The sequence below is a fragment of the Bombus fervidus genome, chromosome 15 (genome assembly GCF_041682495.2).
Source record: "Bombus fervidus isolate BK054 chromosome 15, iyBomFerv1, whole genome shotgun sequence".
NCBI classification, from domain to species: domain Eukaryota; kingdom Metazoa; phylum Arthropoda; class Insecta; order Hymenoptera; family Apidae; genus Bombus; species Bombus fervidus.
Window position 1 is genome coordinate 3,622,031 of NC_091531.1, and position 27,594 is coordinate 3,649,624.

Here is a 27,594-nt window from a genome sequence, read left to right on the forward strand (position 1 = left end):
TTTTATAGTTTCTCGCGTTACATTTATATTAATTACAATGTCTTGTTTTACAAGTATATGATAAGTATTTTATTTATACCGACATTTGTGTATACCTTTGTATTTAAGATTAAAGACACAAGTTAATATAATTAAATACTATAATACACATAGTAGTTTCAAGATTGTTTAAGCGATTGTTTATGATAATTTCGATCTATATATGTATATCATTTCATTTATTATAATTCATTTCTGGATATAATTTATTTTACTTCTAATTATATTAATTTTCTACTTTAGTTAGTTACACCCCCATCAAATTTGAGAATAATGTTCGCTCTTGTTATTTAGTACAATTTCATTTTATCGAACAATGTATAGATATCGTTCACTATGAAGATCCATGAGATTATTGGATGAATTTTAAACAAACCCTGGTTCCCATCGATCTAAGTACATGCTGTGCTATCGTTATGATTGCAGAGTATATGATGCGCTTATTACGTAATATACACCGATAGCATCTTTATTTTAGAGTAACGAAATATTAAATTCAGTGAATGAAAGACGATATATCCGTCGAATAAAAGTTTATGATAACAATAACCTATGATAAACAGAATTGTATATTTCTATTAAGATTTTAAGATATGCCTTTTTGATCACGGTATTTTCATTTAAATATGTTAGTAACCATGGCATGTGTCTTTTTTTTTTATAAAAGAAAGAGATCATACGTCCTTTTTCATAAAAAATAACGACGATCAGTATAATTTTATATGAAAAGCGCTTATCTTCGAAACGAAATCCCGTGCCTTTTTTACCACTGCAATTCTATCATAATACAGAATCTGTTGAAAAAAAGTGATATACTATGAAATAATAATTAAATAAAGTGAAACAACCCCTTAATAAAATAATATCGGTCAATGTGATTTGAGGATGAAATATTTTATTTTATTTGGTTCCGTATGATTGAATCATTGTTAAATAATAACAGAGCTTAAATATCTATACTTGAAGTCAAACAGCAATGCTATTTAAGAGAGTTCAGTAATAAACCAGATGTAAAAAATATCGATATTAATGATTTATTCCTGTTTAATAAAACTTTTAGTATAAGTCTATATTGGATTGATTGACAATTGGATTAACAATAACAATTTAATATTAATGCTTTTACAATATAATATTATATCTTTTAGTATGTCTTTTATGTTACAATTATTGAAAAATATTTTGATATACATTTATTATTGTACTATCGAATAATTTTGATTTATGTTTTTTGTTTATTATAACTTTTAAGTTGATTACGAATTACTTTTTTTTCGAACATATGAAAAGAAAGAATGTTTATGGATGAAAGAGGAATTAAATTGAACAACGGTGGCGTAATTTTTTTTTTATTAATTCAAAATCTTATAAATTATGACTCGTATAAATTAATTAGTAAAATTTTTAAATAGGAGATGGCAAATATTTTGTTGTGATAATAATAAATTACATCAAGAGAACAAATTAAATTTCTTTACAGATAAAGATTTTTTCTTATATCTCGAGCTAAGCAATTGGAAAAAAAGTCGATTGTTCCTAGAAACAATGTAGCACGGTGAGATTATCATGCATTCGATATCGCGTAAAAACCGAGTGATTTTGAAATCGTTTACTTTACAACATCAGGTAGGCATAAGCGTATAAGAGGGCGGTATTGTAATAGCGACTGCGCAATCAATCGAAATAGCACGATATGGTATAACGTATGCATGTGTAAGTACAAATACACAAGGTGGGGGATACTTTTTTTAGTGTCTCTCTCGTTTCATTCGTTAGCTCGGGTTTTTAGTAAATTCGCGTTTACAGGAGCGACTTATGATGTTTAGTCACGTTTAAGTTCTCGACTATACACTACTAGTAAGGAAATGTCCAGGATCCGCTATACTGGGCTTTTCTCGTACTAAGAAGAACGCAGTAGTACGTGCTTGCATGTGAATGCGCCTCGATTTTGTATTTTTCTACGTTTCACCGTGCCGTTTTCAATATGTGTCCAGTATTCCTCTGAAATTTCCACAATTCGTCGATCATATGAAAAATGTCGAAGCTCGGTGACAAACAAAGCTATGCGCAGACATACAAGCTCGTCGTCGTTGGCGCGGGTGGCGTCGGAAAATCTGCGATCACGATACAATTCATTCAAGTGAGTACTTTTTATGGCCAATAGGTGTAGCAAATACGTACGTGGGTGTACGTATAGACGTATATGTAGCCGTGCGTATCATTTGTGCTTGTGTACTCTTAATACATACAGTGGCTCACGAAAGTAGTGGATTACTCCTAGAAACTTTGCATGTATATATTATACAAAATATTTTGAAATCTCAACACTGTAACGAGACACGATTATCGTGATTATAATGGTAAAATTTGAAACGGATTTGAAAATGTATATAAAAGTTACATTAATACTTATTAGGAATATATACTTCGTAAATATTGCCAAAGTATTAATTACTCAATTCAAAATCAATTATTCAATACATTAATAAGTTACAATATTTAGTGAGACAATTTTTGGTACTAGTTGTATGTGTAAAACTACATCCATGCTATATTTTAATTTTTCACCAACGATAAGTGTATATTGCAATAAATGTCTTGGAACTTCTATATACATTTTCGGATTGGTTTCAAATGTGACTATTATAACCACACTAGTCTCATTACAGTTCTAATGCACATAATATATTTATAAAATAAATTTTCAAACATTTTCGATACTTTCGTACATGTATGTATAAATGGTATATATGATGTATATACAGGGTGTCGCAGTAGTCATCGACAAAATGGCGATTCTATGTGAAAAAATAAGTCGAAAATATACAATAAAAATTTTCCATATGACATTTCGTTTTCGAGAAAAGAGAGTTTAAAAGTTTGCTAATTATACTTAAACTTGATCAATACCGAACTGGACAAGAGCAAATAATTAACAGGAGGTTATTTTACACATGAAAATAAGTCGAAAATAAAACTTTAGAATAAAATTTTTTCATAGGACACTGCGTTTCCAGAAAAATGAAATTCGAAAATTTCTATGTACCATAATTACCGTAACATCCTGTATTTATGACATTTATATACATTATGCATATTAGATTTGTCAATCGGATTCGTTTCCATGCGTCCTACATCCTACGTCATTCGCGATCAATTCAAATAAAGGAATAATGAAACGAATAATGAATTATAATAAATTATATTAGAAATATTTCATAAATAATGTTGATATGTCGAGGTAAACAATTGGGCTGTTGTATTTCGCATATGAACATTTTCGTAATTACGCTTGCACTGGATACTAAAAAAAGGAACAAGCCTACTTTTATCATCGATTATGTCATATATAACTGGGGATAAGGTGTTGATAATAGCCACGTAATATTATAATACTCGCATAATATATTATTTTGATATACATATATAGTAATACGCAATAAAGATTGTTTTGTATGTACTTTAAAGTAATAATTTAAGATATTATATATTTAAATTTGTATAAATTATAATTTTTTAAGTTGTATTCTTTATAGTCACAATAAATTATTTTATATATATACGATAGATTTACTTGCACAATAATGTTTTATTATTATTTATAATAAGCTTTTGATTATTATTTTGTACTAATTTCACTAATATTTTTCAGAGCTATTTTGTAACCGATTATGATCCAACAATCGAAGATTCTTATACCAAACAGTGCGTTATCGACGATATACCTGCGAAACTCGATAGTGAGTAAACTGATAATAGTGAGACGCTATATATTAATTATCGTTTCATATTTATTTATATAATACAATTGTAATAACTTCTATAACTTATTTTATATTAATTTTCATGCAGTTCCATAATGAATCATGGGTTTGTTATTGTAAGAGTATAATTCCTTATTTATTCAATTTTAGAATGAATATTTTATGAAAAAGTTAGAATGGTCAGTTTATAAACATTAAAAACAATACTACATATATATTGTAGAACGTTTTGAATAATAAAACTAGTAATATTTATGTAATTTTAGTATTAGATACAGCAGGTCAAGAAGAATTTAGTGCAATGCGAGAACAGTATATGAGAAGTGGTGAAGGGTTTCTACTTGTATTTTCGATAACTGAGCTTTCATCTTTCGATGAAATATTAAAATTCCATAGGCAGATACTTAGAGTAAAGGATAGAGAAGAATTTCCCATGCTTATGGTTGGCAACAAAGCTGATTTGGATTATTATAGAGTTGTAAGTAAATAAAATATAAAAAATCTAATATAAAGAACATTATATCAATATATTAATATATTAATATTCACTGTTTTATATATATAGGTTCAAATTGAAGAGGCACAAAATAGAGCTCGTCGATTGAAAATTCCATATATTGAATGTAGTGCAAAATTAAGAATGAATGTTGACCAAGCCTTTCACGAATTAGTAAGAATTGTCAGAAAGTTTCAGTTATCTGAAAGACCACCGCTTGAATTAAACTATAAAAAAAACAAAAAAAAATGTTGTATGTTGTAATGCCTAATGTGTTCTTAATCAACTTATTTTTGTGCTAATAAAATGGTACAAAAGGGTTGAATCAATCGAAATTGTGGAATTAATCAAATCATAAGGATTATTATTTATAATTAAGTTGAAATAGGAATTTGAAATCTGAAACAAGGGATTGTTGAACTGCTTTTGAAAATAACACTTAGATTACTTTAACTTGAAATTTATACACTCAGCTTGAATCAAAGAGTGCTTTAAGCAAATATAATATTTTTGAGTATGCTACAAATACTTTGTACTCACTTCTAAAACGAATTAATACAATGGTATTTATGAAATGTGTAGTGTAATAACAAAGTTCACAAATCGTGTAATTTTAATTGTATAAGAAATAAAAATAACTTGACGTATTTTATTAGAAGTATATTAGTAGCAATGTAAGTTTTATATCAAATATATTAATATATTTAATACTATCATGGATCACATATATCCCTATATATTGAATTTATATGACGGTTTTCAAAACAAAGTATAATATTATTTAAAATATTTATTTGTAAATATGCATGTATATATTTATTATATGTATTAATTATCATTTAATATAGTGTAATAAGATTCTAACAAAGAGTGAGACTAATAACAACTCTAATGTGAAATTTTTAATAATTTCTTTGATTTAACACAATTTTAGTTATTTTATAGTCATTATTTAATTTTTCTATCATGATTGCTGCAAGTAAAGTTTAAGAAAGTTTATGATATTTTGATGTGTTCATAAAACAGTTCATTAAATTAATCGAACTTGTTTATTTATATATTTTTGCCATAATTTTTCTAGTGTTATGTAAAAAATTGTTTTTACTCTTAAAATAATAGAAATTAAGTTATTATAAACAATTTCGTGTTTGCTGTTATGATTATTAATTGTGTACTCAATATATCTATATTTTTTTATACTAAATACATGTACAATTAAAATATATTCATATGCCATTAATCACTATATTGTAATAATATATCAAAGTTAATTATTTTATACAAATATAAAAATTCCAAGGCTAATATAAAATACAAAAATTATATTTATTTTTGTAAACTGTAATGTATTTGTAACAAACTTTTACACGTAACTGATATATAAGTTTAGTATGTGTTCATTAACATCTAATAGATAGTAATACAAAAATAGATAATTGTATTCATTCTTACACAGAAATTGTAACAAAAAATTAATAAAAACGTTATAAACTAAGTAATTATAATTTGTTGGATATCTACAGTTAAATATCGTAAATAATAAATTTCATTAATCATTTTATAAATCTACTATTATTATTATGAATTGATTATATAATAAATATAAAATATATTAGCATTCAAATAATTTCTTTTTAAGAGTACAAATACAATTAAAAAATAAATAATTTATTAGTCAACTGAAATCAACTTCGATCACATTCGAACGAGTTTTTACAAGACTTTTATTCCTTAACCTTCTCTGATAATAATAGCGTTTTCCGAATTATTATTTTTGCATAATAGATTTTGCAAGAATATTTTACCTTAAAAACAATTTCTATACAGAAAATATGCAAAAAATTAGATATATAGAGAAAAAGGAAATTAAACAATTACATATATGTACCATGTATTTATAGATTGCAATTTTATTACTCGATTAGGTTATATTTCACGTTCACGTTATTAATACAGCTCTATTATCAATACAATAAAATCGGACAATCTAATATTGTTATTCGATAAAAGAAATAATAACGATAAGTTTTACACAACGGAACATTCACCCTAATTTAGTCAGTAAGCAACTGGCACGCAAGGTGGTCAAACGGGATTCCCATCGTGGCTATTCTTAACCAGACCAGGCTAATATTGAATCCGCTCAATTACTTCCAGCTATACTAACATCAGCAATAAATATAACTGTTATTACGAATTTTTAATTTCTTTTCGCATCCCATTACACACTCACATGAATGAACGGCGCTATATAGAATACATTTATTTTTATTCCGTTTCGTTAAATGACGTTACGTGTACAACTTTCATTTTACAAAAAACACCTGAAGCGAAAACAGATTTTACGTTTAGACGTTAATAAGTTTCTCACACGTCAATGTACGTCTATGGACAGCGTACAACGGGAAATATATACAGACAAGAAAAAAAAACCGGCAATTATTGTAATAATTATGTAAACAATTTCGTTTTACACGATAACATTAAAACAGTAGCTCATGAAAGAAATTTTTTATAAAACATTTTGAAATTTCATCAATACTGTAATGAGACTCAACTGTCATGATTATATCGATAGCATCTGAAAAAAAATTTGAAAAGATTACAAAACGTTTAGTTTAAGTATATATATTTTGTACAAATCGCACAGATCACAAACGTATGTAATCAATTATCCATTATATTAATAAGTTCTAACATTCACTGGAACCATCTTTACAATTTATTATTTGTTTAAGATGGCTCAAATTTAATCAATATAACTCAATACAGTATTAATGAAATCTCAAAATATTATATAAAGTTACATGTTACGCATGTATACATAAAAGTTTTTTGCGATAAGTGTTCATACATTTTCGTGAATCATTGTATGTAATATCTAGCAAAAGACGATATTTGCGGTATTTAAGTCAAACAACATTTTTTATGGTCCGTAAAAATTATTATAGTACCGTATCGTTATTAAGAAGAAAAGATAAAACGAAGTACAATGGCTACATAAAAAGAAAAAAGAAAAAATTAGCAAATAACCTTATTTTCCAATGAATCATTTTTTTATCAGAATGTTCATTCAATTTTCATAATCATCAAATTTTCGCTGTCACATGAAACGTACCACTAAATAATACAAAATGTAATCCACTTGTACCTAATTAATTAATTGATAAATTTAAAATACTTTTTGTAACTACTGTATAAAATGAAAAGAAAGATTTATATACAAGGATCTCGGCAGTACATTTTTATTTGCCCAAAGAGAAGAGAACAGCGTCGGGACTTCTCGGTAAGAAGAAAGACGAGCTGGGAAGAAACAAGATTGCGAGGAAGAAGAATGCCCAGGTTAAAAATAGCAGCGCGCATTTTCAAATAAAAAGTGATAAGCAACCTGCAGGATAACGATTAAGGAGGAGGGTAAAGAAGGGAGCGCGAGAGGGAAAAAAAGGAGCAATACCGACCGAGCAGAAGGAGATGACCAGTAAAAACGGACTGAAAGAACGTTCGTTGGTAGAAAGAAGATGTACAAAAGCAACCACATCTGTACAGTAGGGGGAGAGAGCAGAGAGAAGAAAGAATCTCCCCGATATCTTAGCTTGGCCCACTGGAAAATATATTGGCTATAACGTATGGTGGTCAAGCTTGGCTCGGTGTTGGTTCGAATAAAGGTGAGAACCGGTGGTGCGTACAGGGTCTGGAAGGAGGAATCTCCCACCCTGTATAACTTTTACCCGTGTATTTCGCATGGTTTACTGGCTATACGATCAAGTGCATCTAGCACCAAACCGCTAAGTAAACCTGCTCTATCTCCCGCCACGAGACCGCAGCATGATCGAAATACACATTTGATCGAAATTATCGTACGTAATCGGTGAATATTTTTTGATAAGGATAATAACAAAATCGTGGTTGCAACCTCGAGAGAATTTCGCGATAATCGCGTTTCAGGATCTATACCTACGCTTACGATACGCACGCGATACGCGTATGTTTGTGTGTAATGTCGCAGCAGTAAGCAAATTGTGATGTAATGGAAACGCGACCGATTCCTATGAAAATGTACGAGTTTTACTGAGTTTCACTAGTCGCGCGTCTATATAAAATCTCTACATTTATATAAGTAAATGTATGTATTTATATAAGCAATGCAAATCGTTATTGTTCATATTTAATGTTTAAACCAGTTATTCAATACAAGGTCTTTCTTTCTATTTCTAAATTTCATTCAAATCCTCAGTACTTTTGATAGAAATTATTCCGTATAGTATATCTAAAATAGTAAAACGTTATCATGCGCAAAGAGAAACGTGCATCCATTCACCACCATCTGCTTTCCTCTAGGCATTATATAAACGTACGTATCAATGTAAAAACTTTGTTTTCGCGTGTTACACTTTGAATAATGTATAATGTAGTTTCTCATTCTTTTTATGTCACAGATACGATCGTTTTCAATAGATCTTCGTTTTGTTCGATACTATCGATTGTACATACAATAGCTCACGAAGTATTTATGTATATATTATGCATGTTACATAAAAATGAAACACTTTGAAATTCGATTAGCATTGTAATGAGAGTCGACTATTTACGTATTATATGTTTAAGATGATTAATCATGATCTATACTAGTCTCGAATTAAATATACGTTTGCAGTAACTATGTTGTAACTATATTCAGATTGGTTTCAAAGATCAATATAATCATCGTCATGTCTCATTACAGTGCTAATGAGATTTCAGTGTTTTATATTATACACACAATTTCTATAACGTTCAAATACTTCCGTGAACCATTGTATATTGATAAAATATGGAATCACTCTTAAAATAAATACGTATGAAGGTAAATATTAGAATACATTTATTGCAAATACATATTTAGAAAAATATTCGTTTGAGTATAAATAGTTTAAAGCATATAATTAATGTTAAAGATGCCCTAACTAATATAATAATTGATTATTCAAATACTTAAATAATCTCTGTGAAGTGTATGCTTGCAATAAATATCAAATGAATTCTGATGAAATCTTTATGAAACAAAATATTATATACGTATATTGATAAAAAAGTTTATAGAAGCGTTGAAATGCTTTAGTGAGACACAGTATATGAAACATTGTATCGAGATAGAGAAATGAGATATTCTATTGCTAAACGGTTGTCAGTGGCTGACGTACAGATCAGTTTTACGGAGGACACCGACAGTGATCTATTAGTTCGGTGGTTGAAAGCTGTTGCACGAATGAAGACGTTTCGATTTATGATGCTGCGATATGCTAACCATTTTGGTTTGGTTAAAGTCGAGGGCAACCTTCGGGTGTCCCTCCGCCTCCAGCTTGAGCTGGACTGAAAGAAAAGGAAGAGGGAAAGGAACGAGTTCTTCAGTGCCTGTGCACAGTCTAGTTCAAGACTCACGATGATAGTGAACGTCCCGTGAAGATTCCTCCGGCCGGGTTGCCCTTCTCTGCCTAAACAAGAAAACTAGTGTCACCGAGCGTTGTGGACCGGCCACCGTTTGCACAGGTCGCGGAACCTCTACAGGTCAGTGCACGTTTATCTTTCGGATGTGACTATAATCCTGACATCGTCTTCGCGAAATCGTTAAACGATTTTTTTCACGCGGTTGACATTCGATCGCTTGACAGATTAGGATAGTTTGTTAACGTAGGAAAAGTCCATCATCCGTCATTGATATTTCTTATCTAACTTAAATAATGTATTTAATTTAATCATTTCTTTCGTATGATTTTAAGAAATTTCAGAATAATAGAATTTGGTATTTTTTTTTTTTTTTTTAATTTTAGATATTTTATATAACTGACTGGTAACAACGATAATTGATAAGGATAGTATTTAGTATATTTCACGATTTTAGGAATTTTGTTAAAAGCGATAGTATTTTATATTTTTTTATGACTCAAAAATTTCGTCGATAATATTTAATAATTTCTATAATTCCCAAAATTTCATTAATATAATAGTATTTCATATTTGTTACTATTTGAAAAGTTTGATTAATAACCATAGTATGCAATACCTTGTATAATTTAAAAAATCACCCATGATGATAACATTATGTACTTTCGATCGTGTTTTAATCTTTAAGCGAATTTAATTTGTTTAAGTGAATGGAAATAGATTGTCCATTGCAATTATTCGTGTCAAACTTACGTGAAACGAATGTTACACGTAAAAAATACGTAAAATCCTGCTTTTCAGGTTTCGCTGCGTTTTCCCGATCGTGTAAATATTGTTACGTTTTAAATCATCTCGCTAGGCTCATAAAATTTTGAACGGTTCGACAAAGTTACGATTCTGTGATGAATGTCGATACGTGACATTTTTGCTTTTCTTGAATTACGTGTTGTGTTTTGAAAATACTGAAAATGGTGCACGATCATTGTTATACGTACAAAGATATGCTAAATATTTCAAGATCATTTTATCTGGCACAAAGTTACTTCGAAATAATTATAGGTTAGTTTGTCTGAATCAAAGAATTATCTTCGTTTAAAGTATTTCATTATTTCACTAGTAAAAGTGAAATAAATCTTTATTTTGTTTTTATTTGAATAAAATAGAATATAAGTTTCCAAGTAATAATATCTGATTCTATTATGCCAAGAGAGTTAAAAATACAAATTTCCTCGCGCCTATACACAGGCTAGTGCAATTAATATCCAAGACTAATTGAAAGGAGAACAATTCTGAGAGCAAATGCTGTTACGTTCTAAAATAATTGGGTTTTATTGTTTATGATTGAGATAGATGCAAAATACAGCATTAAGAACTCTACCTTTGTACGTTGCACCGTTTTAATATTAATTTTAATCTGTTAGATCTAAAATAAAATTACTCGTTGAAATAACGAATTGGTTCATTAATTATGATTCATTGTTTGAAATTATCCTCTATTCTTACTTAAAACTTCACGTTTATTTGTTATCTTGCTTAAAAAAATTCATTAACTAAGGTAATAAAAATTTGAGATAATAATTGATTTGATTTCGATATATCATGAAATAGAGTTACATTTTGAAAAAATCATAAATCGGCTGAATTATGTTTCGTTAGTTGAAGTTGTTATTTTTCAGTTTTATTTCCAATAAAATTTGCTCCGGGTCCTGGTTATAGCGTGCGAGAGACGTAAGTCATTGAGGCCCGAGTACTCACTTTTCTTTGGCTGCACGTAACGTGAATTCTACAATCTACTACAGCTGCACGTGAAACTAATCTTGTTCGAAAGAACTCTGTTAAAAATCTCGTACGAGCTGTTTGTCAGCATATATGTAATTACGATTGCTTGAAATTATATAGTTAAAGTATAAAAAGTGGGATCGCCAATTATTCGAAGAACGACTGGATGTGCATAAAGCTATTTTAAATTGATTAAATCTTTGACTAACGACAGTATTTTTACATATCTTAGATTTCGAATCAAACTACTACAAATTACGACTTTTATTCTTATCAATTTACATTCGTACCTTTTACAAATTGTATAAGTTTTGCAACGTTTAATTGTGTTTGAGGGAAATAAAAAATGATATAATAAATTTGTATTTCGTAATTTAATTTAATATTATATTTTACAATTTCGGGTTATTTATGATAAAAATTAATAAACCGAAAATATGTCTTTAGTAAAAGAAGATTCTCGTAAAAATGTTACAACTTTTGTAACTGTATAATTTTTAATCTTTGCAAATGGAAATCGAAGAAGTGTTCGATTTAAACGATTGAAATAGTAAATTACAGTCTTTAGTCTTCTCGTGGTAAAAGTTAATAAATCACTAAAGATTGTGAAAAGTCGATAATTTGCCTATTAATTATTTCTACAAAAGAAAAATGCAAGAATTGTAATTTAGCTTCCAAGAAAAAAAGAAACTACCAAACAAATTATGTAATTAAGCGAACACGTTATTTGAGATTTCACGGTAAGATACTGTGTCGCAGTCGATATTGTTTTCTCGCAAATGATTGATTGGCCGGCTTTCTCGCCAGCATCGATATTTTTACGCGAAAGTGATGTCTAAATCATTTTCTAGAATAATATTCAGAAATAACGATATTCTCGTATATTTAAAATATTTCTTAGTGAGAAATCAATAAATAAAGATATTACAAGTAATATAGTTAAATTACAGTTAATATCAATGTTACAATAGTATTACAATTAGTATCGCAACGCCATTTCTATAATTTGATAACATTTATTTGGTAATAATCGTATTATGGAAATATCGTTCACTTCGTTCCAAACATTTATGCGGTATGAATAAACAAGAAGATTTTACGTGTAACTTATTAGTCACACACAGTACTTGTTATTATAATCATCCAATAACTCAAGTCAGCCAACAATTTGCATTAAAATTTTCCTCGTGCAGAAATGATTTTTTTCAGCAGGACGCGACACGTATCCGCGCGAGGAAAAGATGCGTCATCAGAATTTCTATTATCATAAATTGTTAACATTATTATATTTTCATGTTTAGTTATAACGAAAATTTCCATTAATTCTCGACTGTAATAAGTAACGAAGACCACCATTGTAGAATAACATTTCGTGGAAGAGATTATTTTTAGCGGCAAAGGATCTCGAATTTTACTGTTTATAGAAGTAATTTAATCGACGACTATCTTCGGCATAGCTCATGATGTTACGAAGGTTTTTTTCGAAGCAAATCATAGTCATTAATACAGAATCCCTTGATAGCTCTGCAAGAATGTTTTTCATTCTTTTGTTAGAGAAGAATAAAAAAGTATACAATTACAAAAATTGCAATGTTTTTATAAGGTTTTCTCCTATTAAAACATACATATTTTTAATTCATTAACTTTTATCGTAAGGAAATTGGAAAGTATAAAATAAACATTTATTATTTCCTTTTCCCATTATTCAACCGTTTATGATCTTTTGATTTTCTTTGCAAAAGAATTAGAAATTACACAATTACAAAAATTATGAAAATATAATTTTCACGAGGATATTTTCTATTAACATCACATTTTTAATTCATCAATTTCTATCATTTGTTTATTGCGCCAAAGTATTGTCAAAGAAGTTTTTTCTTGCCATTCAGTACCACCTTTGCTATTGCGGTACTTCCATCTTCTATTCGGTGTTGTTTTTCCATTGTTGTGGCAATAAATCATTGTTTCTGATTAATCAATGTAACATATTTTTTTTAATTGCTTGATACTATTTCTCAGAATTGCCATATTCTTTTCTTGAGTATTAAGGCGTCATTTCTTATGATTGCAATATAAGTATTTTACTAGATACTATTTTTTTTATTATCTAATACTATTTTTGGTATCAAATCTATTATTACTGTATTTATATAATTTTATTACCATTTAGTGTCATTTTTGTTATTGCGATATTTCATTGATTTGTGATTTTCAAACAAGTGATTGCATCTTTATTTTTTTACCACATTACTTAAACTAATTAACGGATCGTTTTTCATGTCACTTTGGCTTTTATACCCATTACCTGTGTCTTTTATTTTTTCTTAATGCCTGTCTTAAATTTGATATTTATTACAGCATCACAGGAATAACAAGTCAATTTAGCTAGCCACTATAGTACTCCTTTATTTCTGTTTACCTGATTGATGCTATAAAACGATTCATACTAATGATTCCCCGGTTGTTTTAGTGAGTAAAGCTATTTTTATTATTAGACTGGAATATTCTTATGCATTCACGACTGCTATAAGTGTGCAAAAACATATAAGGAGATGTACAAATGCTAAAAATATATAAAATATCAAAAGTGAAACGCACATTATCATATTCAGAAAGTAAAACATTCTTTTATTTGACCTATAATACTTTATCTGTGTTTGAAAAAGAAGGATTTGTATAAATATCACATCATATGACTTTTTATTATTTAATATCATTTCTCATAACATAAATTATTTTTTTATTATTTAGTACAATTTGTTATTGCAACATCTTTTTTATTGTAATACTTTTCCGATTTGCTAACAATGTCTGTAGCATTTATTGCCACTCCTTTACAGCAATATTTCTTCCTTTTGTTATCAATTTTTGTACCATTTATTGCCATTTTTGTAGTAACATTTTTCTCGCTCGTTATTAACATTTGTAAGTACCATTCATTGCGATTTTTTTCTGTTTCACATTTGACATTAATGCATATGGAATTGAAGTTTATATTCAAATCGACATTCGATGCCACTTTTATCGTAAAGTTATTTACAATTTAATATCACTTTTTCGTTGTTCTCAGTACCATTATTGTTATTGAAATTTTGTTTTACTATAATATACTGTTTCATAAATTCTAGGCGAAATATTCTCGGTCCCTTATAACGGTTATACAGCGTCAAGGTTTTACGTAACCACTTTAAGATACAAAATAGGTATGATAACTCTTTCCAAGATCGTATTAAAATATTCTGCGAGAGATCAAACTTTCTACAAACTCACAAAATTAATAGAATATAAATATTCAATTAATTAATTCATCTAGGAATATGTACTTTGGAATACAAATTTAAAAACATGAATTTGTTATATTTATATTGATTCTAGCATCGATATCAATAAATTAGCTGTTAATAATTCAAAAGAATCCTAGATTATAATACGATAAGAAGAGAACCATTGAAAATCAGCAGAATAAACGAGGTACCAGTATATTATATAGATGGTTATTTGGCTCTATGCCAAATATGTGACAGGAAAAAGTCAGAATCGATCGAACATAACCTTAAAGGCTGCTTAATACATAGTCCATACTTAGACCAGAAACACACATAAATAAAAACACTAGGCAAACTATGAAAGCGAACACTGAAGAGCATCTATGAAAACTGTACTATTTCGTATAGATAGCGATGAGAATTAGTGCAATTTGTCTCGAGTACTAAGATAGCATATCTTCATTTAGGGCAATGTGTTATTATTAATTGCTAGTAATAAGAATAGGAATACAATTCACAGAGATAGTACAAATCATCACTACACCAAAGTAAGATTCTTACTTATACGTATATCTTATACTCATGTACTTTGGTAATATTATTACTTGTTTATTTACATATATTTGTAACCTGTTTATTATCGAAGCTTGTAATGGGCGAAATCCTAATGCAAGAATAATAATAATAAAATAAATAAATATTAGCTGTTGGTTGTGCTATTAATATCGATAAATTAGCCAAGGAAAATGGTACTATTCGTGGAAAAACGTGAGAAAGAAAACGGTGGCAATAAGATTGTCTGAGTAGCGTAAGCTTTTATTTATTTGTCTCATTATACGAGGTTCTTGAATCGTTTTCATAAAGGTCAAATAACGTTAGAGGAGGAAATACCACTGTAGTTAAAGTTAGCGGCAATGCCTCGGGCAATACGACGATTCTAAAATGACCGACGTTAAGTGACGCTGAAACAGACCTCTAAGAATGTAAAGAACTTCTTAAATATCCCGACTTTGCACCTCTTACAGCTTATGGCTCTTTATGCAAAAACAAGTCCTACAGGTTATACCGTACTTGTGCTGATATTACGTGCTCAATACGGATATCTATAAATACCATTTGTTCATTTTGGTAAAAATTCGAAAACCTTAAACTTTTCGCCTCCGCTTTCATGTTTTTCGTCGTTCCAACTAGAATTTCTACGCATTATGTCACGTTATTACAGTAATAATTACAGTAATGATATTTTCTTTCTTTCTTCACATGTTCACAACATGCGTGACGAGTGAGGCAGGATAAAAACGCAAATATTTGAAAAGTATTTATTAGGACATCTCTATGCTTGCTCCATTGACGCGCAATTTTAACACGTTCAAGTACGTTTAGCGAAGCGTCAATTGCTTCGTGGTAATTAAAGTCTCGTGTTGCCACTGAAAACTATTTCTCACGCGCGGAAAAGGTGACCAATTATTATTTGAATGCCGTCACGTACAGATTCAAATATATATTTTATTTGGTCTTCGTCAGCGCAGATTTTGGGCAGAAATTTGTTCTCATCGAATTTCCCTATGAACTTCCTGCATTTAACATGTTAAAACGTTTCGACGAAAATATGTTTGTTCGATAACTTGTCGTTAATTTACTGTGTATTTAAAGGCCTCGTATAAGCGTTGAAACGTGTCGCATTACATCGACACCTGGAAATCTGCATCAGTTTCAGTTTATGGTATGATAATAACGTTGAAACAAGTGTTTCAAAATGCCCGATTATTTTCTAACTACGGTATTATTATCGATAATAGGAGGTGGATCATAAAGAGCAAAAAATTGTAGATTAAAAAGAAGTGGATAGGAAGATAGCTAATCGAGAGGAACACATTTTCTGAATCGTTTTAGCGTTTTATTGTAAAAATAGAAAACGAACGAACCGAATAATTATAGAAGTTATTTGCATACGGATGATTCTGCTTTTCAACATCTATTAGATGAAGTTCGCCTAAGGATCGAAAAACAAAATACAATGATGAAAATCTACTGCAAATTATATTCGGTATCGGTGCCACCCTCTGTACGTTGAAACCTGCGCCCCAATTGAGCCATGCTCACCGACGAAGACCGGGATTCTAATTCCTCACATGATCGATACAAGTTGCTTATGATGCCGATTTGCCGATATCGAATTACGTAAATTGTAACATGTATCGTGAATCCTAAGTATCGATGCATGCATCACAACATGTTTCAACGTGTATAGGGGCCTTCAGGGATGTATGACGTGGCTGTTGATGTGATGGAAATTCTCAAGCATTTTATCTCTGAAAAAAGGAAAAGAATGGATTCATGTTTTAAAAAATTCAAACATTCTGAAGCTCTCTCCATACTTGTTTCAAGAAAGGTAGCCGTTTTGTAGGATGCTCGAAAATTTTCACGAATGGCTATATTCCTTACATTGAATTTATCCACTTTGAATGTTCTAATGCACTTTACATATAGTGGTATGACGGTTATTTGAAATGGCATGGAATAAATTTATATTCGTTACGGGTTCGAGTGCTGTGTTCGTCACAATTGCATCAAAGTTCATCTATTTTTATTAGGCCGTTGTGCGTTCGTTGCACGTAAATATAGAAATCGTGTCTTTGTTGTTTACTTCACGTAATCATCAATTGTAACCGGAGCACGTTTTACCTTACGGTTTCATTGAACGCGTGTTCTAATGAAAATTGCATTTATTCCGGACAGGCAAGTGCGTAAGGCATTCTGCATGCGACATCGCCAACGGATCAAAGTAACACTAGATTCAGAAACTATGCATAGTATGTTAGAAAATCTCTAATATCTAAATTAACTATTGTGGGGAAATGGGGAATATGTTATAAATGTTATAAACCGGTTCATAAATATTAGGGCACTTGCTAAACTTGTATAGAACACGACAAATAATTAATCGATAAATTAATTAAATCGTACAAGATGATGATCCAAAATACACGACGAAGACTTGTGAAAACAATTTGCAAGAATTTTAAAAGAGAATATTGAATTAATGAATATATGTTTGAACCTACACAATTCTTTCGTCTAGATCTCATTGAAGGAATTTGAATAGAATTAAACATGGCAAAGTTTAATTCGGATTTCTGAAACTGTTAATAGAATATAGTTAATTAACGACGTATAAAACATAATGAAATAGGTATCTGATAGGAATATCAGAATAGGAATAGAAAAATAAAATATTTAATAATACGACTATGAAAATAAAGAAAACACCTAGCCTTATTATACGTGTAATTGGTGAAATATTTGTTGAAACGTTGAACATATTAGTTCTTTATAGTCTCCCGTTCCAAACAAGGTTTGATCATTTTTTAATGGTTTATTAGGTATACTTCGTTTTTCTGCAAGTGTCCCAATACTTATGAACGGGGGTGTATTTATATTAATTCACTAGAATACTCTGAATGTTATATTCTGTTATATTTACTGAATGATAATCATTTTAATAGATACACAGAAAGGTTCAGAAATTTACAAAAGGCATTGTTACACTGGTAATCATTAAGTATATTCACGACAATGGGTGCAATACTTCAGAAAATGTACTTTCCATTTTACTAGTGGAATCCAGTTACTGTGAAAATCAAAATTTCTAAGGTGTTATAAATCTTATCTTACTTCATCCAAATTGTCAGCGTTAAAAATCATCACCGCAGATAAAAGTAATTGTTATTGAATTTGAAAAATATCTAATATTCTGTAAAAGATGAGGCATATATCATAAACTTGACAATGTTGATAATCCCCTTTATAAAAATAAAATATCTGACATAATACACTCACGTGATATTTCTTGTTTAAATCATTTTTCTAATACCATAAGATTTCTTTATTTTTAATAGTAATACGTTTATCATATAGTGATATGATCTCGGAACTGTGTTTTATGAAATTATCGATGTTATCTGTGTAATAATTTGTATAACTGCATATAATGAATGTCGAATGTTCTACAATAAATTTATATCTATGGAAGTATAAAAGTTAAATTATCAATCTAATTTAAAAATTGAATTTTTTAATTTTCGTTGTGAAATTATGTTACAGAAACTGGTCAAAAGTTCCTCATGTTTTCTTCCTCTTTTTAATATTCTTTTTTTGTTCCTGACAATATTTACAGAATTCTACCAAGTTCTTTGTTGAATACACAAATTATATCCTTCAACAGAAACAATATTTATCACGAATATCTTTTCTAATAAGATTATAATAAATTTCAAAGATAATTCTAACTTCCTCGAATTAATCAATTCTTTGAAAGCTTCGATTATCATACTACTTACAATAATGCATTCCTGCTATTTACAAGACAAGTGAGCAAAACGTTTCAACTGAATTAATCGTTGTGTGATAATATTGATGGATGGTAGTTTGTATAGAACTACAATGTACACTATACTATAATTGGGGATAATTAGTACAATAATTGAAAATAACCAATAACTGTATTTACATTTTAATGGCTCATTTATTGCACACCTGGTTATTAGTTTAGAAATACCACACCAATTAACTAATATATAGATACCTACAGTATACCTATGAGCTATTGTATTTGGTACAGGAGACACATCAATGTCGTTTATTGAATTATCTTCATATAAATTTAAATAACAATCTACTATATAAATTACACATATTATAATTGTTAAATATTCATTTCATAACATTTTCGCGAAATGGGAAAAAATAGCTGAAAAGATCTATCGGAATATTCCTTACGTGACTTACGAAAGATAAAATAAGTTATGTAATTGGGATAGTATGCGTTCGTATGACAAATGCAATTGCACAATGCGAAATTTGTTTGAAAAGTTCGAGTAAAATCTGTCATTCTCTTTTTTCAATGCGCATGCGCAGACGCGTACGCAGATGCGTGCGCGTCGCCACGTGACTATTCCATTCAATTGCACAGGGTCTGTGGATATGTGTCGTATAATTATGGCATTACGTATAAACTGTTTTTGCTAAACTGCGTTTAGTATGACTAATTTCACGAAAAATTATAAAAAATTACAGGAACCTACCACCATATTCCTTTTGCAAATAAAATAACTTGGAAGATAGAAGGGAGTATAGTATTAATATATGTACGTATATAAATAATGCAAGAAATAACGCGATATGTTTTGTTTTCCTAGAGAAACATAGCTATATCACGTTCACTTCATACTTCAGCCTTGTCCTACATACCAGAACGTAGAAATTTTGTTTATACTTATATTCTGAAATTTCATGGTGTATTATGGTAAATGGTACATTTCATATTAACTACTTTTATCTTCATAAGATAGAATACGTACATACTTCGTGAAACACAATTTAAAACACGAATTGTTTAATTATTTGTTAACCGATGTAAGAAATACAGTAAAGACAGAAATTTTAATATGGTTATATTTATAATATTCATATATTATTAGTTTAGTATACATAGCTCATTTTTTATGTGAAGTATTACATTCGTGCGAATTATTTCAAGAAATTTATTCAATATCGCAGAAAACGGACAGCTTGCGTTACGTATAGTGTATGGGACAATTGAACGTGTTAAGCATGTTATTAGTTTTATGACACAAGGAGAAAAACTAAATTACTATCTTAAGCGTTCGGTATTTTCTGTTTTATAGTATTTGAAGTACTGTAGTTTTATCCTTTAGGTTGGATATTAAAGGAACATTGAGAACAATGGACAATTTTGATCAGAAGACTTCCTAGTTATTGTTGACAAGCATTTGAATCACGTGGACTATTGTAATAGTTATGGATTCTGATTATAAAATAGAATTTTCTCATTGCGCAGAGTTCTATATTTATTGACTATTATCTAGAAAATTATATTATTTTTCTGTATTTTATTGATTATTTAACGGCTATGTTTATTAATTCTAAAATCTTATTCATGGTTTTATTGACTACAAATTTGACAACAAAAAGGATTATCCCTTTCTTCGCGTTTACTACAAGTATTCCACCTGCGCATCGTAAAATGGGGTAAATGAATAGAGAAAATCTCACAATGAGTTAGAAAGTTTACTGAATTTCTTCTAGTGAAATCTATAAAGTTTAAATATAGTTTTTTTAAATATTTCTTACCCTAACTTTTTAAACATTTTTGTAAAAATATAATAATGGAGATTTTGGGACTCATTTAATAGAAGCGAGTAAAATATTTTTTGTATAATCTTTCAAATAATTTTTCACTTTTCCTGAGAAGTTTGCTTGAGATGCGTCATTTTCGAAATACATTTTTCGTTGATAATTTAAAAATATCGAATTATCACTGTCGGTAAAATAGGGCGCGCTACTATTCTTAACTCCAATAAGAGAGCGCTACCTTTACCCGCTTAATTGATCAGGTCAGGACCATTTATACAAGGACCATTGTTTAATATACTTTATATCTGTAACTATCTAATGTCATGTTTCATATAATTACAGATCAATCTAATTGAGTGCTTTTCACCACGTTCTCCACGCTAGCATGACGACGAAGAGTGTAAAAACGAAATTAGTCCCGCCGGATGGAGGATGGGGATGGGTCGTCCTTTGCTCAGCTCTTGTCGTGAACCTTCTTATTCCGGGTACCGTGAAATCGTTTGGTGTTCTCTTTGTCGAATTTCTTCACGTTTTCAAATCCACCTCTACCGCCGCGTCATGGATGCCAGCTTTATGCTACTTTTTATACAACTCTTTAGGTAAGACAATTTTTACATTCATATATTTTCTCATTGCAAATTAATTGAGAAGTCTCATCTCATGTTGTTATAGCTACTAAAATTAATAAACTACATAATGATTGTTTATACTATAAATTAAATTAGATCATTACGTTACTGTTAAACACCGTCCTTCCACATTTTTAAAAACTCTCACTGAATAATTTGTTGAAATTTAACGTAAATTTTTGTAGACTTATGAAGGAAAGTCGCTACATTTTTTTCTAACCTATAGATGTCTGTAAATAAAATAAACTCTCAAGTAAATTCTCAGATATACATGATTCATCACTGTTTTACTATTTAAAATCATACTTTGCTCTTTCAATACAATATTAAGATTAGATAAAATAAATGATATCTTATAGGTCCACTATCCAGCATTTTATCAACTAGGTACTCCTACAAAACAGTGACCATCATCGGCGGCGCGTTTGCAGCTAGCGGGATGATGCTGAGTTACTTTGCTAATTCAGTTTCCTATTTATACGTTAGGTATAATAAAATCATCTTAAGAACATCAACATTTTTATTTTGATAAAATAAAAAGATTATAAAAACAACATTTTTTGCTTAATAGATAAATATTCACTCTCGCTTAAATTTCTAGTAAGGAAACTTTAAAAGTAAAGATTACGAACGCCTAGTGAATAGCAACCCACTGTACATCAATGTAATTTTTTAAATGAATGCATCCCAAATACATACTTACTACACATGTATTTTGGTGTAATAGTAGAAAAATTTTTGTAAAGCATTTATAAGAAAATTTACGAAATAATCAATTTGTTTATTAAAATTTTTTAAAAGAATTTACTCACTTCTTATACACTTTTAAGTGAATAACGTGTGTGACAGATTGCTCATTTACAGGCGCCTACAACCTTTTATAAAACTTTATTATCAAAAAATGAAGGTAGTCGGACATATTATTTATTAAACAAAACAAATGTTTCCTTTATCATTCAAAAATTTTTTCATTATCACTACAATTTATTGTAGTAGTAAAATTAGATATCTAGAAAAAAAAGAGAGAATTATAATTTTATAATTTTATAATTTATGAATACAGCTATGGTTTGATGGTTGGAATTGGTGCTGGACTCACGTTTCCACCAACAGTGTATATTGTAACTTCATATTTTGAAAGGCTTCGAGGTTTCGCAAATGGCTTGTGCATCTCTGGTAGTGCAATTGGAACTATTGTGTTACCACCTTTTCTACAGTATCTTCTTGACTGTTTTGGATATAGGTAATGTAACTTTATATATTGAATAGCATGTGTATAATTTATGTTACTTAAAAAAATCTAATCAAATATGATCAAATATCACTATAGTTAAAATACATATTTTCAGAAATTTAAAAGTGTTACATTTTCATTACATTTTTAGAGGTGCGGTATTAATCATGGGTGCACTCACACTAAATACATTGGTATGTGGTTTACTATACCATCCTGTTGAACAACACATGATCATGGTACCAGTAGAAGGAGGAATTGATAATCAAGGATTAACCATAGACGAACCAGTCCCGCATAAAAAAAAACCAACAGGTAACTTAGTATTGATTAATTAATACACTACTAAGAAACATAATAATCTTCATTTAGATAGATGAATCAGAACTATGAAAATTGAATGGGTATTTAAAAATATACATTATATTGTACATATAATGTGCACATTTGAAATATTTTAAATTTGAATATTTTTATGACATTGAAAAGATAATTTTTTGAGATGAGTTGTAAAATTAAATTAAATTTTGGATCTTTTTAAAGGATCCAGCACAATTGAGAATGAAACATCATGCAGCAATACAAGATCAAAGAAAGAAGAAATTTCTGAAACTGAAAGTATAATGAATAACTCTAAAGTAAATCCTTGTTTGAAAGATAAAAATGAGGATAAAGGCGATGAAGCAAAGAAAAAAAATACATCCGACGAAAAAGGCTCTAGTTTGAACAAAGAGAAAGAAGATACTGTAAATTGTCCAAACGTGGATTCTTTACGAAGAGAAAGTAATACTTCTGAAGTTCTTGTAACTTCCAATAAATTAAAAAATGAAAAGCTGGAGTTGAATAACACATCGTTGAGTAAGAACAGAGAGGAGAAGTTGTTTGAAAGTTCGAAAAGAGAACTAGGAGAATTGTCAGAAAAATCAATATCTGGAACATCGTTGACTAAGGTTGAAGTAAAAAATAAACGACAATTCTTTGACTTGAGTGTACTTAGAGATCCAATTTATTTAGTAATTCTCATTTCAAACTCTACCTCAGCTATCAGCAATACCAATTTTATGATCTTACTACCTTCATATGCTATTTCACAAGGATTTGATAAGAATTCCTCAGCGTTACTTTTATCAATTGTTTCTGCTCTTGATTTAGTTGGACGAATCAGTGGTGCTTCATTATCAGATATCGACTTTGTGCCAAAGTATTATTATTTCGTTGGTGGTCTGGGTACCAGTGGAATAGCTTTGGCATTATTACCTATGGCAACAAGTTATACAATGCTTTCTTTCTTTTGTGCATTGTTTGGATTGTCTTCAGGCATGTACATTGGTATCACAACAGTAATTTTAGCAGATATGCTCGGCACAGAAAAACTTAGCTCGTCGTACGGGATATCTTTATTTGTTAATGGAGTTCTTCAATTAATTGGTCCACCTATATGTGGCGTTATATTTGAAACAATAGGATCATATAAACCCATATTTCTAGCTTTTGGTATTATACTTATTCTTGGCACTGCATTATGGGCAGCCGTACCTCTTATAAAGAGGAGCAACAAAAAGTCTTTACAAGTTGTATAATATTTCATAATTACTAGTTTCTATAATGAATATTGCACAAGTTTAAAAATTATAAAGTATTATAGACTTGTTAATAACAGCATTATAACTGCCATTTAAACCATACAGTTTTTTTTAGAAAATTTTTCATTTTTAATCATTTAAAGTCGTAAGTTAGTCTTTTTATTTACAGATCTATAGTAATACATCATTAATATTATTATCATTCCGAATACTGATACTGATCTAATTTTATTTGTGTATATTGATAATACTTAATAACTTATAGTTTAATTATCAGTGAGTTTACTATAGTCTTATTTAGATATAATAAGGAAAGAATATTTAGAAAATAAAATAGTTGAATTATTATGCATAATTCTATTATCATTAAATAACAACAATTAATGATACATAATGAAAAACTTAATTATTTTACTGTTATGGTTGTAAATGGGCATATGTGCAGTCATATTTGATGTTAATAATGAAATTATATGGAGAAGATAAAAGTAGAAATAAGAATATATTAACCCTACGTTTACGTATTAATATAAAATTTATTATATGATTTAAAATTTTAAGTCATGATTACATATCAATCGTACTGTATACAATTCCAAAACAAACAATTATAGCAACAAGGATATTTTAATATAATCGGTATAGTAATGCACAAACGTAACTTTATTATGATATCATTAAAGTTTAACATTTCAAGTTTACCAGCCATTAATGAAATTGAATAATTATGATTTTCTAATAGTTAAATAATGCTTGATAATTTTTACTAAAATTGACAAAAAGATTAATATTATGTTTAAATAAAGAAAAAAATAAAAATGAATTTACTATTTGTGAGAAAGCTTTTTAGGAATTTACAATTATACCAAAGTATTCTTTTGTATACTATTATCAATTTTCAATGATTTCTTGGTGCTTAAACTTGTTGGTATACTAATTTCGTCCAATATTATAGTACAATCTATATACAATGTATTACTGAGTTACACATGTCTTTCCAGAAATATCATACATTAATACATGTTAAGTAGAATTGTTATTGTGCAATACTTTTACTATTACTGAAATTTTTCTAGCTAGTTTCAATATATTTTTATATACTTTATTAACTATAAGGAGATATTATACTTTAAATAGGCTACTTTAAGGACATTTTTGAAAGTTTCCTGTGAAGAAATGTATATATAGTTATTGATATTTTAGCTATTTAAAAGTAAAAATTATAATCCATTATTATTAATATCATAGATAATCAGAGATCACATATCATAGCTGTATTGTCCATCACACTTTGTCTGAAAATTCTTCCAAAATGATGGTACTAATTAAGCACAACTTACAATTAATCAGCAGAAATGATTAAATGTAGATTTATCTTAATCCTTGCACATATAGTTACTTTTTTACACAATATGGTGCTAATTAGTAATATAAAATTTGCTATTTAAGACTTGCGACTTTTATAAGCTGTAAAAAGTAAGACTTGTAATATTGATCCAAGAGTAGTTTTGTCAATTTTTTAAATTTGGCTAAAATTCACTACTTCCAATATATGTTTTTAAAACACTAAATGTGTAAGAAATGTAAAAATTCCAAAGTTGACATTTTTTTGGTCTTTAAAAGTAGAACAGTCTCTTAAATAAATAAGTCATCTTTTATAGATGATCTGAATTTTTGGATAGAGACATAAAGGTCTTCAAAATTCGAATATTGTACAAGTTTTATTTTTCAAGAAATATTAATCCAATACAAACTGTAATAGTTCTAATTCCAATTTTAGTACTAAATATACTAAAGAAACAAAGACAATGATATAAGTAAATTGTTACATTATTTATGTCATTGTTTACATCATGAAAAGTATTGTATTAGTAGACTTATTAGAAAATCTTGTTACTAGGAGTTAAAAATTACTAGGTTCTGTTTATTATATGTGCATAGAAAATTTTAATTATATATTTATACCAAATACTCAGCTGTTTCTATTTATATTAGTTATAGATTTTTCCATGTATGACAATATCATTAATCACTGATGATCTGGATTTCTGTGCACATACTCTCTGGTAAAAATTAATTTCTTCATTTTTTGTACAAACGTGATGCGTCAATACGCATTAAAGTTTTTAGTTCAAGTTTTTATTTGAATACTGGTTAATATTTTAAGAAACAAAAAAGTCATCTATGTATTGCAGTATATATACTTACTATAGTTTTCTTTTAGAGTTAATTGAACAAGATTTTTGTATTGTAGAGAAAATTTCTGATTTTTGTAATGATATTAAGAATGAATGCGAATGATTAAGTGTTACAAATGTAATTTTTATATCTGAGTAGCATTTATTTAAAATAATTTGTAAAATAATCAGACCTTATGATTACAAATAAGAACAATGGAATGTAGAGAGAAAAAGTAAGAAAAATGAGAAAGTATTATCAAATGTATTTTCTACTGAAAATAAAGAGAATTATGTCTGTATATAATGTTTTTGCATACGTTCTATATGTAAAATATTTCACAAAAGTTTTGTTTAACTTTCTGCACGTTCCTTAAAAAATATTTTTTATATTCCTTTTCACATTACATTAAAGAAATCTTAATGTACAATAATTTTAAATAATATAATATTAAATACTATAAAATACTTTACAAAATTATACTAAAATAATTATTGAAATATTTACTAACTGCAATTATTTCACGTTATCACTGAAATACTATTTTTATTGTCATTAGACATTTGCTCTCTTAAAATTTATGTATGAACTGTAATCAAAATTTGTTATATATTATAGTAAGTAATGAAATTTGAATACTTATTTAGCAGTCAAGTATAGTATTTTTATTATTTTTTTTTTAATAATGTGTAATTATATGATTTAGATGATATTTTAAGTTTATTAATAATTATAAAATAATTTCAATTACTATTGCTTTACATTACAAGTAGAATTACATGTATTTGATTTCAGGTGCTATTATATAGCCATTGTGATTCTTTACATGAATCACATTTATGTTCCTTGTATCGTGCCTGATATTTCTTTTCAGTATTGATATTTAGGAATATCATTGATATCTGCTCAATTTCTTTTTTATTTGTTTTTATATGACATTTTATATTTCCTTCTATGTAAACTACATCTTTGTAATGATCCAAAATAAATTGTTTTTTACCAAAAATATAATATGAACTGTTGTTCAATTTCATTAAAAAAGATAAAAT

The 27,594-nt window shown here is 28.6% G+C and overlaps 2 protein-coding genes across 3 annotated transcripts; both read left to right on the top strand.

The window, feature by feature from the left end:
* The first annotated feature begins 1,654 nt into the window (after positions 1–1,654).
* Ras64b (ras-like protein 2) lies at positions 1,655–4,946 on the top strand. The gene is made up of 4 exons (XM_072018666.1): positions 1,655–2,179; positions 3,692–3,779; positions 4,070–4,281; positions 4,369–4,946. Exons 1-4 carry the CDS (start codon positions 2,075–2,077, stop codon positions 4,561–4,563), a joined length of 600 nt encoding a protein of 199 aa, XP_071874767.1. The 5' UTR covers positions 1,655–2,074; the 3' UTR covers positions 4,564–4,946.
* A 4,552-nt stretch (positions 4,947–9,498) lies between these two features.
* Positions 9,499–27,556, top strand: LOC139995290 (monocarboxylate transporter 12). 2 transcript variants are annotated; one of them, XM_072018625.1, is made up of 6 exons: positions 9,499–9,843; positions 21,264–21,520; positions 21,910–22,036; positions 22,614–22,793; positions 22,936–23,099; positions 23,328–27,556. In XM_072018625.1, exons 2-6 carry the CDS (start codon positions 21,307–21,309, stop codon positions 24,362–24,364), a joined length of 1,722 nt encoding a protein of 573 aa, XP_071874726.1. In that variant the 5' UTR covers positions 9,499–9,843; positions 21,264–21,306; the 3' UTR covers positions 24,365–27,556. The 2 variants fall into 2 exon arrangements, with proteins under 2 accessions (XP_071874726.1, XP_071874727.1); XM_072018626.1 differs by lacking the exon at positions 9,499–9,843 and adding an exon at positions 20,862–21,181.
* Positions 27,557–27,594: the final 38 nt, after the last annotated feature.